Source organism: Trachinotus anak, unplaced genomic scaffold, assembly GCF_046630095.1.
Source record: "Trachinotus anak isolate AG129_WGS33_773 ecotype Australia unplaced genomic scaffold, CSIRO_AGI_Tana_v1 ptg000020l, whole genome shotgun sequence".
NCBI lineage: Eukaryota > Metazoa > Chordata > Actinopteri > Carangiformes > Carangidae > Trachinotus > Trachinotus anak.
The window spans coordinates 2,145,969-2,167,880 of NW_027273871.1; the positions used below are offsets into that span (position 1 = coordinate 2,145,969).

General features: G+C 40.4%; 2 protein-coding genes across 3 annotated transcripts; one reads left to right on the forward strand and one right to left on the reverse strand.

Moving 5' to 3' along the window:
* Nucleotides 1–2,074: 2,074 nt before the first annotated feature.
* On the forward strand, nt 2,075–6,610 carry nsrp1 (nuclear speckle splicing regulatory protein 1). Of its 2 annotated transcripts, none has more exons than XM_071506235.1 (7): nt 2,075–2,188; nt 3,402–3,492; nt 3,610–3,666; nt 3,810–3,938; nt 4,115–4,322; nt 4,680–4,782; nt 4,871–6,610. In XM_071506235.1, the coding sequence occupies exons 1-7, from the start codon at nt 2,169–2,171 to the stop codon at nt 5,700–5,702; spliced, it is 1,440 nt and encodes a 479-aa protein (XP_071362336.1). In that variant the 5' UTR covers nt 2,075–2,168; the 3' UTR covers nt 5,703–6,610. The 2 variants fall into 2 exon arrangements, with proteins under 2 accessions (XP_071362336.1, XP_071362337.1); XM_071506236.1 differs by lacking the exon at nt 2,075–2,188 and adding an exon at nt 3,195–3,298.
* Nucleotides 6,611–6,699: 89 nt separating this feature from the next.
* LOC139637498 (calpain-8-like) lies at nt 6,700–13,008 on the reverse strand. The gene is made up of 22 exons (XM_071506234.1): nt 12,900–13,008; nt 12,546–12,810; nt 12,303–12,390; nt 12,101–12,216; nt 11,860–11,993; nt 11,543–11,735; nt 11,377–11,451; nt 11,135–11,220; nt 10,911–10,982; nt 10,273–10,430; nt 9,973–10,130; nt 9,759–9,770; nt 9,418–9,620; nt 8,932–9,034; nt 8,715–8,789; nt 8,562–8,619; nt 8,398–8,453; nt 8,179–8,247; nt 7,955–8,033; nt 7,718–7,831; nt 7,401–7,453; nt 6,700–6,886 (listed from the first exon to the last, which is right to left on the reverse strand). Exons 2-22 carry the CDS (start codon nt 12,783–12,785, stop codon nt 6,860–6,862), a joined length of 2,169 nt encoding a protein of 722 aa, XP_071362335.1. The 5' UTR covers nt 12,786–12,810; nt 12,900–13,008; the 3' UTR covers nt 6,700–6,859.
* Nucleotides 13,009–21,912: the final 8,904 nt, after the last annotated feature.

Consider the following 21,912-nt stretch of genomic DNA (forward strand, 5'->3'; position numbering starts at 1 on the left):
TACAGGACATTACCTATTGTGCAACTGATTAGAGTCTTTATGCCACGTTCCTGTTGTAAAATTCAAACTGTAATTATGAGCAGCCTGGAGGGAAAACTGTTCATGTCAGCCTCTGACTTGTATATGGTCTCTCACTTAGTGAAAAGAATTAGAGACATGTCAACAAACTGTTGGCAGGATGGCTGCAAATGCACCACCACTGGCAGTTACACTAATATAAATTATAGTTTCTATCATCATCTATTCATTCATCTGACAGTCAAGCTACGTATCTACCTATGTATTCAACCAAACATTTCATAGCTCACTATATCGCCACTCCATCCTATCATTCGTCCATCAGGCAGCTTTGGTCGTTCTGTTTGCACCAGAGGGATTAGCAGTGAGGCCAGAGAGGAGATGAGATGGAGATTACGGCAGAGATAATGGTGTTTGGATTTAGAGTTACTCAGAGGAGGCAGTGGGAATTCAAAGCTGCAGTTTTAATCACAGGTGAGCCTTGTGCTCTCTGATCTGATTTCAGAGAACGCCTTACCACAGGTTCACAACAGAGAAGCTGACGGCATTGAAAATAACAAATGACGTGAGCAAATAAAAGGAAATGGGAGCGCTTTCTTTAGTCCTAGCTGGACAGACAGGAGCCACAGAGTGTGAGTCTCTGTTTCCTCTCCAGTCAGTAGCAGACTCTCATGCATCTTTCATCATCCTCTTTTAAAGAAGCACTTCATGTCATTGACTGCCCACAAGTGTTGAAACCCCATTACTACTTATTGTAAATATTCTCATCAATAAATCCATTATATCCTTTATATATTCAGAATAGCACTTGTGCTGCTATTTGATATATGATGTGTGATCAAGAGAACAGAATTAGATCTGCTGTAAGCGTTGGTTGCTGTGCACTGTGATGATATACAGCAGAAGACTCAGAGGTCGGGATGCTTTCACTGGGTTATGACCACGACGCAGGATGATCACAAGGATAGGTAAAATAAAAATCTAAACTCTGCTTCACAAACATGTATATTTTCATATTTTCAGTACTTTCTATATTTTATTTTGAAATGCTGTATAATCAGGCCTCCACTCCTCATTTATATTAGACAGTCATACGGAAAAGTCTTTGATTGATCTGCTCAAAACTCACGAATACACATCCTGTGATGGGATATTTTAAATTGATTTATCATTTATCAGTTATTATAACTGTTACCTTCTTTCGATCGTCTGATTGATTAATCAATGAATCATTTCAGCTCCGGAACGGGTTGCTTTCTGGGTGCCAGGAGAAGTAATGTGTGTAATTTAGTAATGTCATGTGGGGGTTAGTATTTAAATTTGCTTACAATTTAAGTAAGTCTCACTGAGATTTGACATTTGTCTAGGCCATGTTTTTTTTTTTAATTCTTAATAAGTTTGTCAAAGACTAAATCATTCAAACTGCAGTGATAAATTGTATTTATCTATAGAATATTTATTAACATCGTTTTAAGTTAAGAGTATTTAATTTATTATTATTTCTATTATCTGCAAATTCTTCAAAGTCTACAGTTATCCCACAGATGTTACTTGGACCTGGAGAAATTTTTAATCATGAAAGTTTGCTCTGTGTGCAGACCCCAGTGAAACACAGATTAGTAAATCTGTTGCATTTTAATATCAAATGTATGTTACATTTAGTAGCATGTCGCCATCTTGTGGTAACATTGTGGCACAGCTATAATAAAAATAATACCTTTACCATCCTCACATTTTTACATTTGACATAGAGATCTGTAATTGAATGCGTTTTAAAGCCTACCACGGTATTATTGCTCATTTCTAATACCAAATATTACACAAATCAGTGATCAATCACATGACATTCATCATGACCAGCGGCCCCTATCTGTCTATCTATCTATCTATGGAAGTCCGCACATTCGCAGCAGATTTACAAACCCATACTCAGTGAGACGAATGCAAATAAAACTGCCACTGCTAAAAAAAAAAAAAAAAAAAAAAAATTAAAAAATTAAAAAATTAGAAAATATGAGTCATGTTTGTGGCAGCTTCATTCACAAGGCTGCTGAAATGCGACCATCGCGGACTTGTCATGTAATAAATTTACCAATTTACTAAAAACTTGTGTCGAATCTGCCGAGCTACGTCACAGTCAGCGGAGCAAGATGGCGGTCCCTACGAAGCAGTGAGTAGCAAACATGCTAACGCGATTATATTAGTGTACGATCGGTAATAAAACAACTCTTTCACTTGGTTGAGGTTTCAGTTATAGTTATGATAAAGAAGCTGATTCGCTGAAGCAGTCGTGCTGTTGCCATTCACGGTTATTTATGAAATAAATATAAGGAGCATTGTTGCTCCTGCAGCTGGTGAACGATACGCTGGGCTCGGTTGTGTTTAATGCTTCAAATGTTCTTTTTTTCCACACATTTATCGGCTTCTTCATTTCACCGCCTGCATTTCCTGTCGATGTTTGCCTGCTAATGACGGACTGTAAGGGAGAGATAACGTCACTCATTCAAAAATTTAATTTATTTGGTAGATTTCCACCAAGTTTGAGACATTTTCTGCACCTATTGCACTATGAAGAGTGTATATTTGTAATAAGCCGTCTGTCTTATAGACAAGCTCACGTCCGTTAAAATCATGATGTGCAACTGGAAAGTGAAAGAGGTCAACACTCACCAAGCACTATGAGGAACATCACGTTTGCTCTAAAAACAGCCTCTGTTCATTGTGGCGTGGATCCCACAGGATGTTGGAAACTTTCCTTTGAGATTCTGCTCCATGTTGACATGACTGCGTCGCGTTATTTCTGCAGAGCTGGCAGCTGCACATTCATGCTGCCGGTCTCCTGCTCCATCACATCACAAGTGTGTTCAGCTGGATTCAGATCTGGCGGCTGGGGAGGCCATTGAATACGTTGAAGTCACTGTCATGTTGATGAAACCACGTTGAGACAGCTTTTGCTTTGTGACGTGGTGCATTAACATGCTGGAATTGACCATTAGAAGATGGTAAACTGCGGCCATAAAGGGGTGCATATGGTCAGCAACAATACTCAGATAGGCTGTGGCATTCAAAGCATGTTTAATTGGTATTAAGGAACCCAGAGTGTGCGAAGAAAACACTCCCCACTCCATTGCACCACCACCACCACCAGCCTGGACCGTTGACACCAGGCAGGTTGAATGGATTCATGCTGTCGACTCCAAGCTCTGACCCTACCATTGCATGCCTCAGCAGAAATCCAGATCTAAGTTTTTTTTTCCCAGTCCTCGACTGTCCAGTTTTGGTGAGCCTGTTCCCACTGCAGCCTCAGTTTTCTGTTCCTGGCTGACAGGAGTGTGGTTTTTAGGACAGGGGTTTAAGGAGCCTTGTTTTCTGACTGTCTACAGGTACGGGCTGATCTTGTCACAGAAGAAAGGAGCGTTAAAGACAGCGGCCCTGCAGAAACCCTCAGTGTTCGCGGATGACTCAGACGATGAGGTGGGTAACTTGTGGATTTGTCATAAGCAGAACAAAATAAATCATCATTCATCAAGCGCTGCAACAGTTGGCATTTTTGCAGACTCCTGTTAAGTTTTGTGATGTTCTGTTCCTCAGACGTCAGTTGGGGAGAGTCTGCAGAGAGAAGCCATTAAAAAGAAGATGATGAAGCAGGTGAGAGGAAGAATTACAAGAATTTATGCAACTTGAGTCCACTTAATGCTATAAAGTCCTTAACATTTCTTAACAAGTACAGTCATTCCCCTGTAATTTTTCATTTCTCTGGCCTTTGTCTGTCTTTCTGTCTCTGCCTGTAGACACGTTTGGAGATGCAGAAGGCCCTGGAGCAGGACAGCACTGTGTACGACTACGATGCTGTGTACGATGACATTCAAAAACAGAGAACTGAGAGCAACAAAAAAGTTCTGGGAGGCACTGACAAAAGGGTAATCTCATTCATGTCGAATGCTTGTATAGCTGCGTTACATCACTGAGATTTCTAGAGTGATGTAATGGGTTAGTAGGACTTCCCATGAAGCCACGGCCAGCATGCACTCTGTCGTGCTGCTGTATAATGCTGCTTAACTGCGTTTCTGTCTTTGTCTGTTTCTCTTCACAACAGCCAAAGTATATCCACCAGTTAATGAAAGCAGTGGAGGACCGAAAGAAGGAGCAAGATCGAAGGGAAGAGAGGAAGATCCAGAAGGAAAGGGAGGCGGAGGGAGAGAAGTTTGCCGACAAAGAGGCTTACGTTACCTCCGCCTACCGGCAAAAACTGCAGCAGCAGAAGGAGGAGGAGGAGAGAGAGAAGAGAGAGGCAGAGATTGAAGGTTAGACTGATACTTTACAACTATTTTTAGGCCGCTGGCAGATGAGATTTTGTTAAAGTGACACAGTGAGAACTCCAGACATTTCAAACAGCATATGAATGTACCAAAGAAACTTTTTTGTATATATATTGTAAAAACTATTTCTCCTGCCAGTCTGAAAATAGTCCAACTGTCTTTCAAATATTTTATTGAAAGCAGAAAAGGTTCAGGAAGATAACATGACTCCTTCAAGCGTCTCCTCCCTTAGGGCTCGCAAAGCATGACTTGAAAATAGAGATTTGAAGAAGTTGTGGAAATAGGCCACTTAATGTGAAACAGTGTAAATGATTGGTTTGAATTATGTTTTGCTTTGTGTAGCTGCTTTGGATGTGAAGAAGCAGAAAGACCTGAGCGGCTTCTACCGACACCTGCTGAATCAGACTGTGGGAGAGGAGGCCGTACCAGATCGCTCAGCAAACAAGTCAGCAATAATTCCAACAAGCACACACACATATTTTTAAAAACTATTCTGAGCCTTTAATTGTATCTCTCTGCTTCTGCTCCCACAGAACTCAAACGTCAAAGGCTCCGAAAGAGACAGAGAGGACTTCCCCTGTTCCCTCACCTTCATCCCACGACAATATCCAAAGTTCATGCAGTGACAGCGAGGAGGGACACGAGCAGAAGTCTGGGTTTAGCAAACCTGGGGGAGGCTCTATGCACTCAAAACGCCAGTACAGACAGAGGTCGCCTTCATCAGGGAGCGGAGAAGAGAGGGAGAAGGAAAGAGCGAGGGAGAGGGACAGACATAAGAAGAGCCACAGAGATCTAGACAGAGACAGAGGGAGGGACAGAGATAGGGACAGGGACAGAGACAGAGACAGAAACAGGACAAGGGAAAAGGAAAGGGAAAGGGATGACAGACATGGAGGAAGAAGAGATGACAGGGATAGAAGGAAAGATAGAGACAGAGACCGAGGCAGAGAAGATGATAGAGGTAGAGGCAGAGGGGATTCAGAGAGGGAAAACAGGCACGGGAAGAGGGAGAGGAGCCCTAAAGAAAGAGAGAGGGAGAAGAACGGGGAAAGAGAGAAGAGGAGGGATCCAGTCGAGGACGAGCGGAGGGACAAAGATCGGGAAGGAGAGAAGGAGAGAAGGAAGGAACCGGAGAAGGAGAAGGCGGTGATGAAGGAAGAGAAAGACCCAGAGAAGAAGGAAGAAGCCGGAGCACAGGGAAAGCAGAAAGAAGAAGGCGAGGAGAAAGGGGAGACGGAAGAAAAGGCGAACAAGTTTGCAAAGCGCAGCACGGATCAGACTGTGAGTTCGGCGAGAGAGCGGTTCATGGCCAGACAGATGGCTCGCTCGGCCTGCAAAAGCTACATCGAGAAGGAAGAGGACTGAGAGCCGTCCAGCACATGACACAAACATCTCTGAACTCCACGCAACCTTCAGAACACTTAAGAGGATGATTTTCTTTTTTTTCCCTTCAACAAATCCCATTAAAAAAAAAAAAAAAATTAACAAAAAAGTTTCTTTCTTCTCTGTCAAAACTTTCCGATTCCCCTGCCCTGTTACCCAAACCCACTGGTTCCCACTGAGAACATACAGTTTCATTTGATTGTCTTCTCACGGCTCAGTAGATTTCTTTTAGCAAACATTCCTCAAACAGGAGTAGATATTGCATGTGTTGGAGACTATACTTTCATCCATGGATTAACCCACATTAGTATTTACAGCGGTAGAACAGTGTATGTGAAACTGACTCCAGATTAAATACAGTGCCCACGGTCACTGCAGCGAAAGGTGTCACCCAGTGCGACGGTGTGGCTCACTGACGTGTTTTTACAGCAACAACAGAGGTGTGGCACAGAAGAATAAGCAATATTAGGCTTTTGCTACAGAGACATGTTAGTGGGATCAATTTACAGTTGGTGGGGTTGATGACAATAAGTAAAATACTGAGTTGTGCCAACCTTGTCCTTTGCCGATGGCCTTTGTTGACCAGAGAGAGAGACCGGCGTGATACATCCATTCTTTTGGACTCGAATCGGTGGATTATTGATTTAATATTATTGTGAAATAAGAATGTTGACTTGTAAATATGAGTTTGGACAAAGAGCATCCTGTATCCTCACATGCAGGAATGAGCGTATATATAGGAAATCTTGTGTTATTGCTTAACTGGGAAGGTAGATGAGAGTGGATTGAAGTGTGAACCAGTGATGTCGTGTTTATTCACTTTTGTTGAGGTTTTGTATCTTTCTCTGTAATCAGTGATGAGATATTAAAATCATTTCTGCTCCACGGTTTCTTGTGGTCTGTCGCCTCCTGTTTGTTCTGCAGTCATGTGCAGTTTGATGTTTAATCGTGTACAAGAATGACAGTCTGAACCCATAACTCAGAAGGTAACAACGTTTATTTCACAAGGATCATTTGATCACAGAAACGTGTTACTGCTTTACAGGTTGCGTGCAGGAGAAACATCAGTTCTGATATATGCAACGTTTGATTGCGGGAATCTTCTCCTGTGTGTCTACTGTGCCTCTGTCGGCTCTGGTCTAGTTGTACAAGGACATGTTGGACCACTGAAACAAAAAGAAGAAAGTTAGAACAGTTGTTAATACCTTTAATGGTTGGAATGACGGATTTCTGCATGCTACACTGGTGGAACGTAACAAGTACATTTGCTCAAGTACTTGACTTTAATTGGCCATTTTCTGCTACTTTATACTTGTACATATTTTATATTAGGTCTTAAAATATGATTCATTGCTCATATGTAATAAAACTACCTAACACTGAAATAAAAAAAAGAAGCTATAATTAGCTACAATGCTATTTATACATTAATGCATCAGATAAAAACACTCACAGAGGCCGTAATGTAATTTTGCATTATTAGTACTTTTTCTTTTGTGACTTTAGGTCATAATACTTACATAGTTTGGTGACATTTTCAGTGCAGGACTATTTGTATTTTAATATTGCAGTGTTGCTACTTTCACATCAGTACATGATATGAATATTTCTGCCTTATGTTATCTTTGTGAATGCTGGATTTAATAAAACAAAAGTGACATTATGTGGAAATAAACTTGCCTCATCCCAGGTCAGGCGGATGACTCCATTGGATGATCTCTCCTTGAAAACACCTGCAAAACAAACAAGCAGATGTTTTTAATGCAACGGAAGCTTAAATGCACATTTTGACGTGGAGAAAAACTCTAAAGACTATAACACTGTGCTGCACTGTTCACATTTATCATTAATGATGAGTATGTGGGTTTGCTCCGGGCACTTTTTTCTTGGATCAAGTTCCCCATTGCCCTCTTCATTCTGAACAAATAAAAGCCCAATTTCTCAAAATGGCGTGTGGTTTTGACAGTGATGTCATCAAGTGTTGCCATGTCACTCACTAGACGACTTTTCCAGGCGCAACATGAGAATGATGAAGTTCTCCAGGGAGGTGGATGACATGCCTGAGTAGCGGAACATCATCAGCCTCACCATGCCATCGTTCACATTCATCCCTGGTGCAGACACAAAGAGAAAGTTACGATTATGAATATGATGCATGCTCCTCCTCTTCTATTGGCATAAAGGTATGATTATAAGTTTTAGTTCAGTTTTAATGCATTGATAAATAGTGTTACCTGCAGCCTCAATTGCCCTCTGGAGCTCATAGTCAGACAGGGATCCACTCTGGTTCAAATCAGCACGATGGAAGATTTTCTGCAAAAAAAGAAAATATGTTGTTCTTTCATGATTAAGTCTATGTCTACACTTTTAATAGAAGTGTCTTGAGTGAATAAAACTCAGAAAAATGAGGGAAACAAGATGAAATGTGTCGTCTTCAAGGCCACATTGGCTGCTTTACCTTGTAGTCATTAATCTTTTTCCAGAGGACTGAGAACTCAGAGAAGGACATGGTCATCCTTTGGTCGGTCTTGGTGCACGTTAAGGACGTCACATCAACAACAGGTGGAAAACAATTTCACTTCTGATCAGAATTTGATTTATGATTAACTGATATGATAACGTAGGGGTGATTGGGATCCTAAGAGGTACAACAAAACATTTCTGTATTGAAGGATACATCCACCAGAGCACTCATGCTCCTGCAGGTATCCAGACCAAAGCCGTACCGGGTTCCTGTGAATTGTAGAAAATGGAAAAACTCAAAATCTCGATTCATGATTCACAACAAACGAATTAAGATGCTGAAAGTTTTAAGAGCTCGCATGACGTAGATCAACTCACCGTGAGGGAAGTTGTCATTGAGGAGTTTTTGGAGCTGTCTGGCACTCAGCTGACCGTTCTGACAACAGATACAGAAACATCAACAGCTGTGATCGACCGATATCAGAGAGAGAAGAAAGGGATGAGTGGGGAGATAAAGGGAAAATACCACACCTGATCCGCGTAGCGGTTGAACAAGGTACGGGTGGGATCCCGGTCAGTGTCTCCATCCGTGGGCTGGGTAGGGATCTAAAAGGAAAACACAATGTTAAAGGTCATCACTTACAGTGTGAGTGTCTGAGGCTGACAAGCGAATGGACCAGACATCAAACAGCAAATTACTCTCTCAAACATCCATCAACATTATGCGCCACAGTCTTTTATTTCATACCTTGGGGAGAACCAGTCTCTCCTCTTCTTTCTCATCATCATCATGATGATGATCATCATCATGATGATGATGATCATCGTCATCCTCATCATGTTCATGGGCACTGGATGCAGAGAAGAATGTGTTAAAATCTGACTTCTCCCTCACACAACAACATCCCCTTTCTGTTTGACCTTTTTTTTTTTGCTTTTAAAAATGCTCATATTAGTCTGATGGAGAAATGATGCATCAAGTTTTGAATGGTGGTGAATTGAATTTTTTCAACACGGATGCACTGAGCATTTTGATATATATGTTGTTTTTTTTTTATGATTAGCAAGCGGTATGAGAGGCACTGATATTAGCCACAGTTCTATAGTATTCAATTATGACTGTTAGACTAAAAGTAGTAATCACAGTGGAATCTGCCTCTAAAATAAACATCAAATTTGTTTGGTAGAACGGAAACATTCAACTCAGTCAACCTCGTTTTGGTCAAGTCTTTACCTGATCTTAGCGTCAGACTTGGTGAAGACGCTGAGGACAAAATCTGAAGACATGTAGGGCTTCATGGTGGAGGGGATGATCACATACTCTCCAGGCTCCAGACTGTGCATCTCAATCAGATCCCTCTCATAGGTGTACAGCTGCCTTGATTTCATTGGCCTGTTCCTGTTGAAGAAGCTGGATCCCAGACGTCCCTGTGGGGTCTGGAAGTATAACGAACCTTGTTTAATGGAGTGAAATTCTCTCCTCTGTATCAAATTGCTTTATTCAGGTTATGTGAATGTGGAATTTTTTTTTGTGTGCACAGCTGGAGAGTGATGTTTGTTCATCTTTGTGCTTACCCCTGCTGGAACCTGTTGGATGTGAAATAGGAAGAAGGATGTCAGTGTACACACAGGAATTGTTGTATCTTTTTAGCTTGACGTTTTGTTTGTTTGTCACATTGAACATTTTTTTCTTGTCTTTGTGGTTCATAATTTTCACACTTGCTAAAATGCATTTTTATTCAATAATTATGTTATGTACATGTTATGGACATAATTTCAGAATGCAGACCTTAAAGACGGTAAGTCCAATTGGGTAGGGCTTTCTCCTTTTGCGATTCTCCTGCTGAGGTTTCTGCATCAGAGAAAGCAAGATGTTTTTGTCCTCTTCCTCCTTCTTGTTGATGATAGACACCTGGATACGATACTGAGGATTTGTCGCAAAGAGAGCTGCGGGTAATGAGAAACAGGAACAATACACATGACAATTAGTGAGACACTGTGACACGTTTTTAAAAGTAAAAGGAAAAAGACACTACAAAGATTTTGTCCTGTGGTTATAGGTGAAGATAAAAGAATGAACTGGACTCACAGGAAGACACGTTGCCACCTGCAGATCTCCCTGCCACCCAGCTGCCGTCATAAATCATGCATTGCCACTGGCATTCGAGGTCACCGTCGATAAAGTTGGGGTTCTCACAGCTCATGGACACCATGTTGAAATAGTGACAGAAGTCCTCCAACTCCATCCTGAGAGACAAAGTGGAGCCCAATGAGAGAAACAAGAGAGAAAGGACAGAAAAGACATGAAAATGTCCCCCACTGAGATGGAGACAAATACTGCCGTTGACTTCCAAGACAATTATATTCATAGTTCTACTGCAAATCTCATCCTCACTGTTTAAAGGTGCCCTGTGAAGTTTATGACCACTAGCAGTGATATGGGGCAGGGCTTTTATGACAAGAAAACACACACACACACACACACACACACACACACACACACACACAGAAACATGTGCAAACTGCACATTAGGGATGATGGATGTTAACAGTGTAGGTTTGAAATTATTAAAAAAAAACTGGCTTTACAAATGTTTTACAAGGAAGGACATGCGCTCATCAGATCTGTTACACCCAGAGTGTTCAGGTGGGAAACACTGACTGGAAACACAACTGTGTTTATCTACAGCAAAACTTCACATAATACTTTTAATTCAGCCAGTTTACCAGAACTCTCCATCGTCGCGATCGAAACACTTTTCCCGATCCTCTTGTCTCACTCTGTTCCACATGTCAGACCTGAGCACAGGAGGGGGAAAAAATCAATGACAGAATCTGACACATTAAAACTGCAGAGATTTGTTCTTGGTTATTGTTGTAGTGCTAAGCCAGTTTGTTTTTTCATTGCTATATCATGCACACGTGGGTGATGGTGTGATTGATTCATTTACTTGTCACTCCACTTCCCGTTCCACTCCGTTTTGCCCCAAGGGTTCATGATTCGCACCAGCTTCACTTTGGAGCCATAATACTCGACCTGAAGATGAGGTGATGAGTTGACAGGTTGAGTGAGTAAATTGCAAAGCTCCTAACACGCTGGCTCCAGGCGATAACAAATTAATACTGACAACATTTTTGATCCTTCTCAGCTGCAAAACATGAACACATTTAATTTAGCAGCTCCACACTTTACCTCAGTGACAGCTGTGACAGAATAGGCATGTGCGTCCACCAGTCCAGTGTTCGCCACAGTGTTCACCATACTGCCCTGGAATAAATAAAACCATTAAATCACTATAGTTAGATTTTTTTTTTTTATTAATTTTATTTCAATTCCCCTCTATGAATTTGGTTCTTACCCCTTTAGGGGCAGTCCCACAGCAAATCATGGACTTGCACCCAGTGGCTCTGCTCAGTTGGAGCCACAGTTGCTCATCATGACCTGCAGTGTGGGCGTCCCCAAGTTCGTAAGTCATGGTCACGCCTCCACTGAAATCCTTGCAGGCCTCAGATGGCAGGCCAGCGTTCATGTCTGCGTATGAGCCACACACTCTGAAGGAGACAGAAGAAACAGATGTTTACAATCTGGCATTTCCAAGTCTTAATTCTGGTGTTTGTAGCACAACTGAGAACCTCCAAACTGTTTTACATCAGGGTGAGTGAGTTGGTTACTTACTTGGCATATGCTTTCTCCAGCAGAGGAGCCCAGAACTCATTTCCCCCTTTGCTGCGCACAGACAGCAACTGGTTGTTTATTGTTGGCAGGTGGTCGTCAATGACAACTTCCACCCACTTGCCGAACCTCCAGAACTGACACAGAAAGAGCAGGTAGGAGTTACAAGTTTGTTGATGGCCACAATGTTCTATGCAGATGTATTGTGAAAACATCACATCTGCATTAATCATTGAATCTTTACCCTGAAGTGAAATATTCCTGCGTAGTTCTTGAAGGACTGGTCCATAGGCACAACCTGCGCCATCAGATGTTTCTGGAATGTCAGAGAGGAAATTGCAGCCAGAAACCAGCAGTTACCTGGTGAAGGAAGAAAACAAACATGTTATTCATGAAGTTATTCATTTTTTGTTGTCTGTAGCTGAAAGTCAGAAATCCTTGCTTACCAACCATGCCTTGACCAAAGTCAAAGCGTGAGGCTCCCTTCATGCAGAAAGATGGGTCTTCACTGTTGTTCTGCCTTTGCAAGATTTCCTGAACAAGACAACAACAGCAGGTAAAAACATATACATGAGAAAAAGGCAGACTTCAGAATGTAAAAAAAGTATATTGCTCTACTGTATTAATGTACTTATATATGAATATTAGATTTACAAAAGGAAGAAAAAACATATTTTAAAGTATTTTACAGCTGGACGAAGCCATTCCACTTCATCCTCCTGCCAGCTGCTGAGACTGGGCAGGTCTCCCAGAGAGCGGTTGTCAGGTGGGAAGGTGTTGTCCACAAACAGCCTCCTTCTGCGGAGGCTGTTATCCTTCAGCTGAGCATAGTCTTGGTTCTTGAAATTGGCGGGGTTGGAGGGGCTCCCCTCGCTGCCATCTTGGTAACGCAAGTTGATGATGGAGGTGCAGGTACCAGATTCAGGCATGTTGACGAGAGGCTTCAGGGAGACTCTGAGATGGAGGGAGAAAGACAAAATAAGAGAATTCTCAATGCAAACTAAAATGCAAAATGTTCCTCGGAGCTGAGTGGAGATAATTACCTGAGAGACGGCTACAACCAACTGCTGCTTCCTTGCAGGAGGACTCACTTGGAATGGCCAAGTCTGGTCTGTGCGGCAAACTGTGGCTAACTTATATCCACACTGCGTTATGCAAGACCGGAGTCAGACCCACCCCCAGTAAAGAGTTGAAAAAGTAGAATGACGAGGTACTGAGAGAGTTTTAGACAAGAAAACCGGTTTTCGGGTATAAATCTCCACCTCCCTCTGTCATGTTAGGCCTGTGGGACATACAAGACATTTCTGTCTGCTTAAGGGCAAAGAAATATGTAGAAAAAAAGTTTCTAGACATGGTGCCACAACCAGGTGACTATTGAAACTGAAATCCACACAATGTCCTTTTTTTCTTCTGCTATAAATGCAAAAACTTGAATGAATGAGTTTCGTCATGGTCATTTCAGTGACTGTGACTAAATTGTTTTGGCTTTGAACGTAAAACTGCTCAATGTGTAAATAAATAAATGAGGGGGAAAAGGATTAGCTGTAATTGGAAAAAATAGAAAAACAATAATTTTTAAACCAATAGAACACAGAGGAAAACTTTTATTATGAACATGCTAAGATATGTAAAAGTGTCAGACAAGGAGGAGAGTCCTGACTGGAGGCTGAATGATATTTAATCTATGGATATTTAAAGAGAAAATGTGAGATTTGGCATCAGATTAAAAATCAGTCTACACCTGAATTTTATGGTTTGGTGTTTTGTTGTGAGTTAATTTGATTAGAATAAACAGTCGTATTTGTGTCAGTAAGATCTCATTGCTTCTAAAACGCCTGCAGCAACTTGTCTGTAAAAGGTAATTTTACAAGTAGTCAGAGAATTGTTGCCTGCAACGATGGTGGGATTAGTGAGAAACAGCCTCTGGCAAAATTTTCTCTCAAGAACTGTCACGCACATAATGAGCTGCTAGAAAAAAGAAAAAAAAAAAAGGAATGAATGAATGACTGAATGAAAGAATGTACCTGAGATTTGATTAAATGACTCTGTGATCTGTTTAAAGACACTAACGGTGCTCTGATCTTTAGTGTGTGAGTGAACGTGTCATTAGATGGATCAATGGATCCAAAGTAGAAAAACACTACCTCACTTGCGATGATAATTTTATTTGCTACGTTTCAGTGTCAGACCTTCACTGGTCCTGTACTCTAATTCTGCATTTGTAGCTTTTACATAAAATCAGTACCGACTAGAATTACTCGACAGCAGGAATGAATGAACTGTTTCACCTTTTGATTATGACAAATGAAAATAAGATTTGTATTAATTTAGTCATTCTTTTACTTCCCCTTCCTCTCGCAGCTTGCAGTGAATTGGAGTCAGTCTGATCTACAGGTGTCTGTGTGTGTATGTGTATATGTTTGAAACGTATGTAATGTATTTATGTAATATCAATGCATAGTGCTCAGACAGTCCAACACAAAAAAGATGCTGTTTTTAGAGAGAAATAACTCAACAGGACAAACAATAAAAAGTTTTATGGGGCAATGTGGTTATGTCACCATGGAGAAAAATAGTCTTTAGATCTTAAAAAATATGAGTTTTGGTATCAACTTGTGTAGGAAAGTCTACACCCAAAGTTATTTCAAATGTTTTGGTCTTTGGTTGTGAGTTAAGGAAGCTGTAAAATCTGATAAAAGTACATAGCATGTTAATGTCATGTCAGTCAGTAATGAATGCTTGTGCAAAAGTTTGGGAAAGTTGTTGCTGAACTGAGCTGTGATTTTACAAGTATTTGGGGAATTCATGTTTGCTCTGTACTATGTTGGTGAGCTGAGTGTGAGTTGCCCCTGGCAGGATCTTCTGCTGAGGACTGTCACGCACAAACAGATCATAAAGAAAAACACTACATCACTCCCAGTGCGGCTTTTAGAAGCGAGAATTAAAACACCGGATGATGAATTGATGAATTAAAGAATATGCATTGAGAAAGTGCACAGGACTGGGCTTCAATGAAATAAAACATGCACGTGGTCATTTTGTGTCTTTTAACTCAGCTCTATGACTTTCAAACAAGAAATATTAACAGTCATTTCAACCAATTTCTGCATCTCTTTGTCACATTGTCTCTTTTTGTGGTCATTTTGCATCTCTGTGGTCATTTGTTTCTGTTTTTGGTGATTTTGCCTCTCTTTAGCATTGTTTTGCATCCCTTCGTTGTCATTTGGAGTCTCTCAGTGGTCTGTTTGAACCCGATTTTGGTCATTTTGTGTCTTTTAACTCAGCTCTTTGACTTTCAAACAAGAAATATTAGGAGTCATTTCACACAGGGGCTTTGGCTCAGGGACACCCTGACCTCACAGGTCCCTGTGCCTGCGCCCAGTCAGCCCATTCAATAGTCCATCCATGCTAAAGCGGACAAAACATACAACCCAAATGGACCTGTGAAAAATCAATTAACAATTAACAATAAACAAACATTAACAATACAAATTTTCTTTACGATGTCTTTACGATGCTGTAGACCTTATGACACACACATGCAAAAAGTGACTACTAGAAGCTTCTGTAGCTGCTGTAAAAGATGTAAATGAACTGCTGCAGGATTAAAGTGATAAACCAATTCTCACTCTCATACTGGCAAGAAGCAGACATCATATGAGAACATATAAATACCAGTGTCACCGTATACATGCATATCTGCTGCAGCAGGAAAGTCTTATGTCAACGAGTCCTGACATGTCACAGCACTTGTCTCAGTGTGTCATTTACTGTGAGGTTTTTTCCTTCTACTTTCAGGTTTAGTGATGCCCTTAGGAAAAATGGGTTTTAACAAGATATATCATGACAGCTTCAAGTGGTTCATAACTTGCAAATAGCACAGCAGTATATGCAAATAATCATGAGGAATTGTTATGTAAAGCAGAGTCAGTGGAAGTCGGGCTCACTCTTGGAAGATAACTTTTATTAGTTGAATTTCTCTATAGTAATATTACACTGTAGTAGTAAAAATAAAAATAGTAAAAAATTAAAAACCAACATGTTGTCTTTTTAAAGCCTTATGCTGCAAGAAAAAATTAGAGGGTGGTGCTGCCCCTGGCTGTAAAACAAGATTGTAAAACAAGCATGTTTATAACAGTAGTGACAAGATGATTGAAATAATCATCATGATATAAAAAATAAAATACTGCATGAATTTATGGACGATGGGTCCCATCTCCTCCGTTCCCTTCACTCACAGAATAGACAATGTGTATTATTCTGTTTTGTCTCAGAGTTTCCTGATTCAAAGATATTGTGCACATCATTACATGGAGAATCCTGAGTCTACTGTCTTTTACACATACAGGACTGAAAAATACCAAAAGCATTTCTGATGTTTTTTTTTTTAAGCATCCTCACATGGCTGAAATCACAGGTGTGCTGAGAAGCAACAAAAGCTTTTGTCATTTTTCTCTTAAACCACTTCCCAACATGTCTGTTCACATTTTCAGACATTCTTTGCTGAAATAATGGAGTTAAGTTTGACTTTGTGAAGGTAAAGGTGAGCATTTCCCTAGGGTGAAATTCTTACTACACACAAGGTGCAAACAAACCATGCTTATGATAAGCTCTTTATTCTGAGTCCTCTCACATAACTCACATCACTCATGTTGTGTTTTCACATTTATTGTGCAAAGCAGAACACGAAGTGGAGACTAATTATACTGTAATTTGTGGTTATAGGAAGTAACACAAGTTCAAATGTTAAATGTTATCAGGTGCCAGCAATTTATAGCAACTTTACTGCCTGGATATGGAGCCAACATAACGATAGCTATACCAATTCCAAAGTCACTGACTATGAAATCAATGCAGAAATGTAGAAGTGCTGCCAAGGAAACAGTTAACATGTCCATCAGCCAGCGAAACACCAACGTGCAGGAGCGTGAAGTCGGAGCCAAATTCACATTGATTTGATGTTGTGTGTAGTTAAACGTTTCATCTCCAGTCCCTCTGTGTGTGTGTACATGTGCCCGCCGTCGCTGTTCATTTCTGAAATGCATGATTTGACTTTTCAATATCCATATAACAACAAGTCATGTAGGCTGTGGTTTTCGAAGAGGGTTTATATTGGCGTGTGGGTTGTCTCCCACAAGGCCTGAGAGAAATATTTTTGGGCAGGTAGTGCCCAGTGGTTTTTAAAGCTCTTTTGCTGAAAACAGCTGCCTGCTGTGGCTGAAAATGATGTAGTTGAGAGAATTAAAACAGCAAAGTTGAGTTAAAGGAAGCTAAAACTTGGGTGATTCTCTATTCTTTATTCATTACATCACATCAAAATACACAGCCACAGTCACATTGTTAATACAAACATAATGATTATATCATCTTTAAAGGCACCGGGATACATAATACACCTGTATACACCTGTCCTAGTTGTGTGTGTTTTACTTTTTGGTTGGGTGTTAAATACTGGAAATATATTCCTGCCGGAGATGCTTTAAACTGTAAATGAAAATAATTTGTTTAAAAGATAAAAATAAAGAATAAACTTGGTTTTTACTTTGTTTCTTTCTTCAGTTCTTCATAAGATTTACTTTATCCAAAATGATGTCTCAGTCCCTCAGTAACAGGTCTGTACATACTGGTATTACTTACAGTATTCCCTGGGGGCCACGGTTGGTGAATTTAACTCCCTCACCTCTCTCTCTGTGCTTTACTGCGTTAGAAGGACTTCATCAATACATACAGAGGGTGAACCACTCACACAGGTGGATGTCCTGTGGGAGAACAGGGGCAGAGGTGTCTGACGTCAGATAAACAGCAACTGGTCAACAGCTTTCAGGTAAAACTGGTAAAAATAAAAATAAATAAAGCAAATACAGAATTTACCTGTAAAGTTAGAGCCGTGTAGCGGTTTCAAAGTAAAAGCATAGTATGACAGGACTGGTGAATGCTACAGTTATTTCTACTCATCAGCTGCCAAATATGTGTCACTCTCAGGCGGTGTATGGTTCAATGCAGGTGGAGCCATCAGGCTTTATCAGAGTTGGCAGAGGATGTTGCGAAGCCGCAACTTAAAGGCTTACAGTGCATCTTAAAGCATTTAATTGTGCATATACAGAGACAAATTGGAAATGATCTTGTAATTACATTACAATCCAGATGTGCATGTAAGCTATTAGACAGTGTTAGGCAGGCCTACTCATGTACTTACAACAGGGTTTCCCCCTAATACCATGGCCATTTGCTAAGAAAATGCTTTCTTAACCACATTTCAAACATAATATGTTAATGAACTGAATTAACTATTTCAATCTTGCTTTTCTGTTTTAAATATTAAATATCAACAATATACTTCTGGGGCATGAGTCAGGAGTTTGTTTGTTTTTTTAATCCTAAAATGTGAGATCAGAGGACAAGGAGACATTTCACAGATTGCCTTAAAATCTCGAACACGCTAAACCTACAAGAAAAGAGAATAGTGCTGCTCAATAATGCGGAGCTTTTCATTAGAGAAGACATCACGAAGCTCGTCTCTCTCTCTGTCACAAACAACAAACATGTTAGCTCCCTCTCTCCTTCCTGTCTCTTCAGTTTTGGTCACATGCTATTTTACAAACACCTGCATCACAGGTGTTTCATATGCTGTGCAGTTCAAAAAGATTTTTCTTTTGCCATGATAACTAATTTAGTGTTTCAAAATTATGAATGAATGAACAACAAAAAGAATGAAAAACAAACAACAAAAAGAAGCGACCCGGGTTCACTGTGTGACAGCTGGTCTGTAGCGATTTGCCAAACTGTAATTCTGCTGGTGATTATAGGCATACGCACCACTAAATCACCATTTTCACTGACATGAGGGCAATACTGGGGGAGGGGGGATTAGTTTGTCCCCAGGGCCCCCAAACAGGTTAATCAAGCCACTGCTGAGAGGTTTGAAGCACATTATTTCTACAGATGTTTCAGTTTTTCATTTATTCGATTATTTTTGGGAGCTTTACCCACAAAGTATCACAGTATCCTGCTATTAAGTCCTGTTTTATTTGTGCACCAACTGCTTTGCGCTTTGCAGGGATCGTTACACACGGATCTGTACAGCATATGATGATGTTCATTATTAAACAGCTTCGCTGCTCCGTATTTGTAAGTCCAGTCTCCCTTCCACCAGATTCACATTACTCTTAAACACGTCAAATATCAAGTGTTTCACAGTCATGTTTGAACAAGCAAAAGGACACAAACAGGTTCAAATGCTCACATACAGTCAGCAAATAAACAGACTGGACCAACAATGGAGCAGAGAAGCAGAATAAAAGGCCTGAAAACATCAGTAGTCCTGTGCAGAGCCAGTACAGCAGTATTCAAAAGTGTAAGAGAATTCAAAAAGACCATATTGAAAATATACACATGAAGGTTATCGCTTTCAGAGGGAAAAGCACTGAAGCACATAAAGTGATTTGCAGCCTTTAGGAGTGCAAGCAGATTGATGCTTCAACACTGCTGTGTCTTTGTCAGGGTCAAAACAGACGAAGACTTTAGGCAAATACTTGTGTCGTCATCCTCGAACAGGTTTTCAACTCGTTCGATTTTAAATCTATGGACAATGAGAATTGCAGAATATGCACCAAGCAAACATAACGTCAGCTGAAAGGTAGTTGCCTAAGCAGTGCAAAAACCCATATTAAGTTACACTTCATCAAACCAGGAGTCATACAGCAAGCCGGGGGCAGCACGGTGCCTAGTTTACCTGCCTGGTAGTCCAACCTCATTCATGATTATCATTATCATTCCATACCCAACAGCTGTGTCGGCATAAACCCCCACACCTTAGAATCTGTCCTCATTGATCTTGTAACTCTGCTAATTCTCTGAGGAGTCAGCTGACCTGTCTCGCTCACAGACATCATTAATCACTGGCTGACATGGAGGAACAGGATATGCTGTGTTAAGTACAAAGCTGACTGACTCCTGTCACAGTGAAGTGACTGCACCAAACCGAATATGTTAAAAACTCCTTTTCGTTTCTCCTGAAACTGATGCATTTCAAACAGTCTCCATGTTTTAGGTAACATAACATCTTCTTTTAAGTCTCCACTAGAACCACATCCCATCAGAGGCAATTAGTACACAATAATTATTTCTATTTTAAAAGAAAATGTTATGCAAAATGATCCACCATTGATTGTCCGGGTTCTTAGTTATGAAATATCCCAATATATCTTTAAAGCTTTGATCCAGAGGCGCCACTTGTTTCATCACAACTGTGAAGGACCAACATTTCAGTTGTTAAAAAAAAAACAAAAAAAAAACACAAGAGCAAACTGCAATACCATCAGAGATTGAAACTAATGCGGATATCCTGCTCGGACAGGTTTAATTGTATGTGACAGAATGTGTGCGGCTCTTATCAGTTCGCTCCACTTGAACAAACACTCTTTGACAGGGTCATACTTCTGGATTCCAGATGTGATTGCCTTGTTGTGGCCAGAGGTTCTTCCCACAGGGTTGAAATCATATTCCTCTTATGAATAACACACAGAGGAAAACAGAAGGTTTCTCAAGACAAAACAGCGCAGGCTCTTAAAAAATGTTTGCTGGGTAAACCTCGAAAATTAAGGGCTAGTCGCACATTTCAAAGTCCCTTAGCACCGACTTAAAGGCTCCTGTGGAATTCTTCTTGTAAACAAAAAAAAAAAAAAAAAATTGTGTTTACACAGTGCTTGTCAACAAATCATCATTGAGGTGGAACGTGGGATGCATTTACTTCGTCAGGAATCATCTGCATAGTCGATTTTCACAAAGTTTTAAAACCTACATTGTTTACGTACATGTTTACTCTGTAGGCAAGTCGTCTCCCCTTCATTTAGCTGATGCATCTCTGCCAGGGGAATGTGCAGCGCAGCACGTGCATGCATGTGTCCACTTGCATGATACAAACAAAAAGCAGACTCACTCATAAAAACACAGCATCTTAGTTTGGTCACAAACTTCCCTTTAAAATTCTTGACAGAGAGAAACAATCACTAATCAATACCAAGAGAATACCAAACAGTGTGAGAGGGTTTTTATACTTAAATACATGATGGATGTTTCTAGTCTTTGACCATATTTCTTTTTAGGCTAGTCCAACTCTGTTACTCCCATTTGGTGTTGAGTATTTTGTTGTATCTTTTCATTAACATCATTGTAACATCACATTAGTTACCAGAGTGAGAGGCTGTAGTTGCAGATTTACGTGGCACGTTTGCAGACTGTCTGCATAGATCTGTGATGTCAGTTACATAAGGTTTATAATACAAACAAGCTGTTTAAAAAAGAAAACAACACAGAATCTGTTTATGACCGAAATCATTCCCATAACGTTGATCAAAGAGAAAAAAAATAATTTTCTTCAAAGTGAATGAAAAGCATCCTGAAGAACAGGTATTTCCTGCTCTTCAGTCGAGTCATTTGTTAGTTGACCTATGCGCTTTAACTTCAGAACTCTGATCTCTGGACTTCACAACTTAACTTATTCACCTAGTTCTCATCACACCAGAGTGTCAGGTGGACACGGGGCTGCAAGTGGCTTCAGCCTCAAATCACAATCAGGTCTATCTTGGAGAGGAGAAGAAAAACAATTGACCCTACTGGAAAATATCAGATTCTGTCCAAACTGGGATTTTTCTGATGCATCTAAATGTTGGTTTGGTAAAGAACTTTGTTGACAATGTAGGGAATTGAATTGTTAGGGAAACTTGGGGAATTAAGTTTGGTTAATTGATTGGATAAATCAAGCCAAGAAAACCAAGGACAAACATCAGGAACATGAAGTCAGATGGAAGTCAGTTTAAAATGTGCGCAACTTGAGGTGAGCAATAGTAATAATTAGGTTCTCTGAAGTGTGTTAATCTATTTATGGGATGATGGATTTATGCAATTTAATAGTTTGATTCTCTATCTCTCTCTCTCACACACACACACACACACACACACACACCTTTATCTTTCTGTTACTTTATTTCAGTATTTAACTAGTGTGTGGGTGGGTGGTGTTTGTAGCCGATTGTCTGAAGTTACTCCACAAAAAGT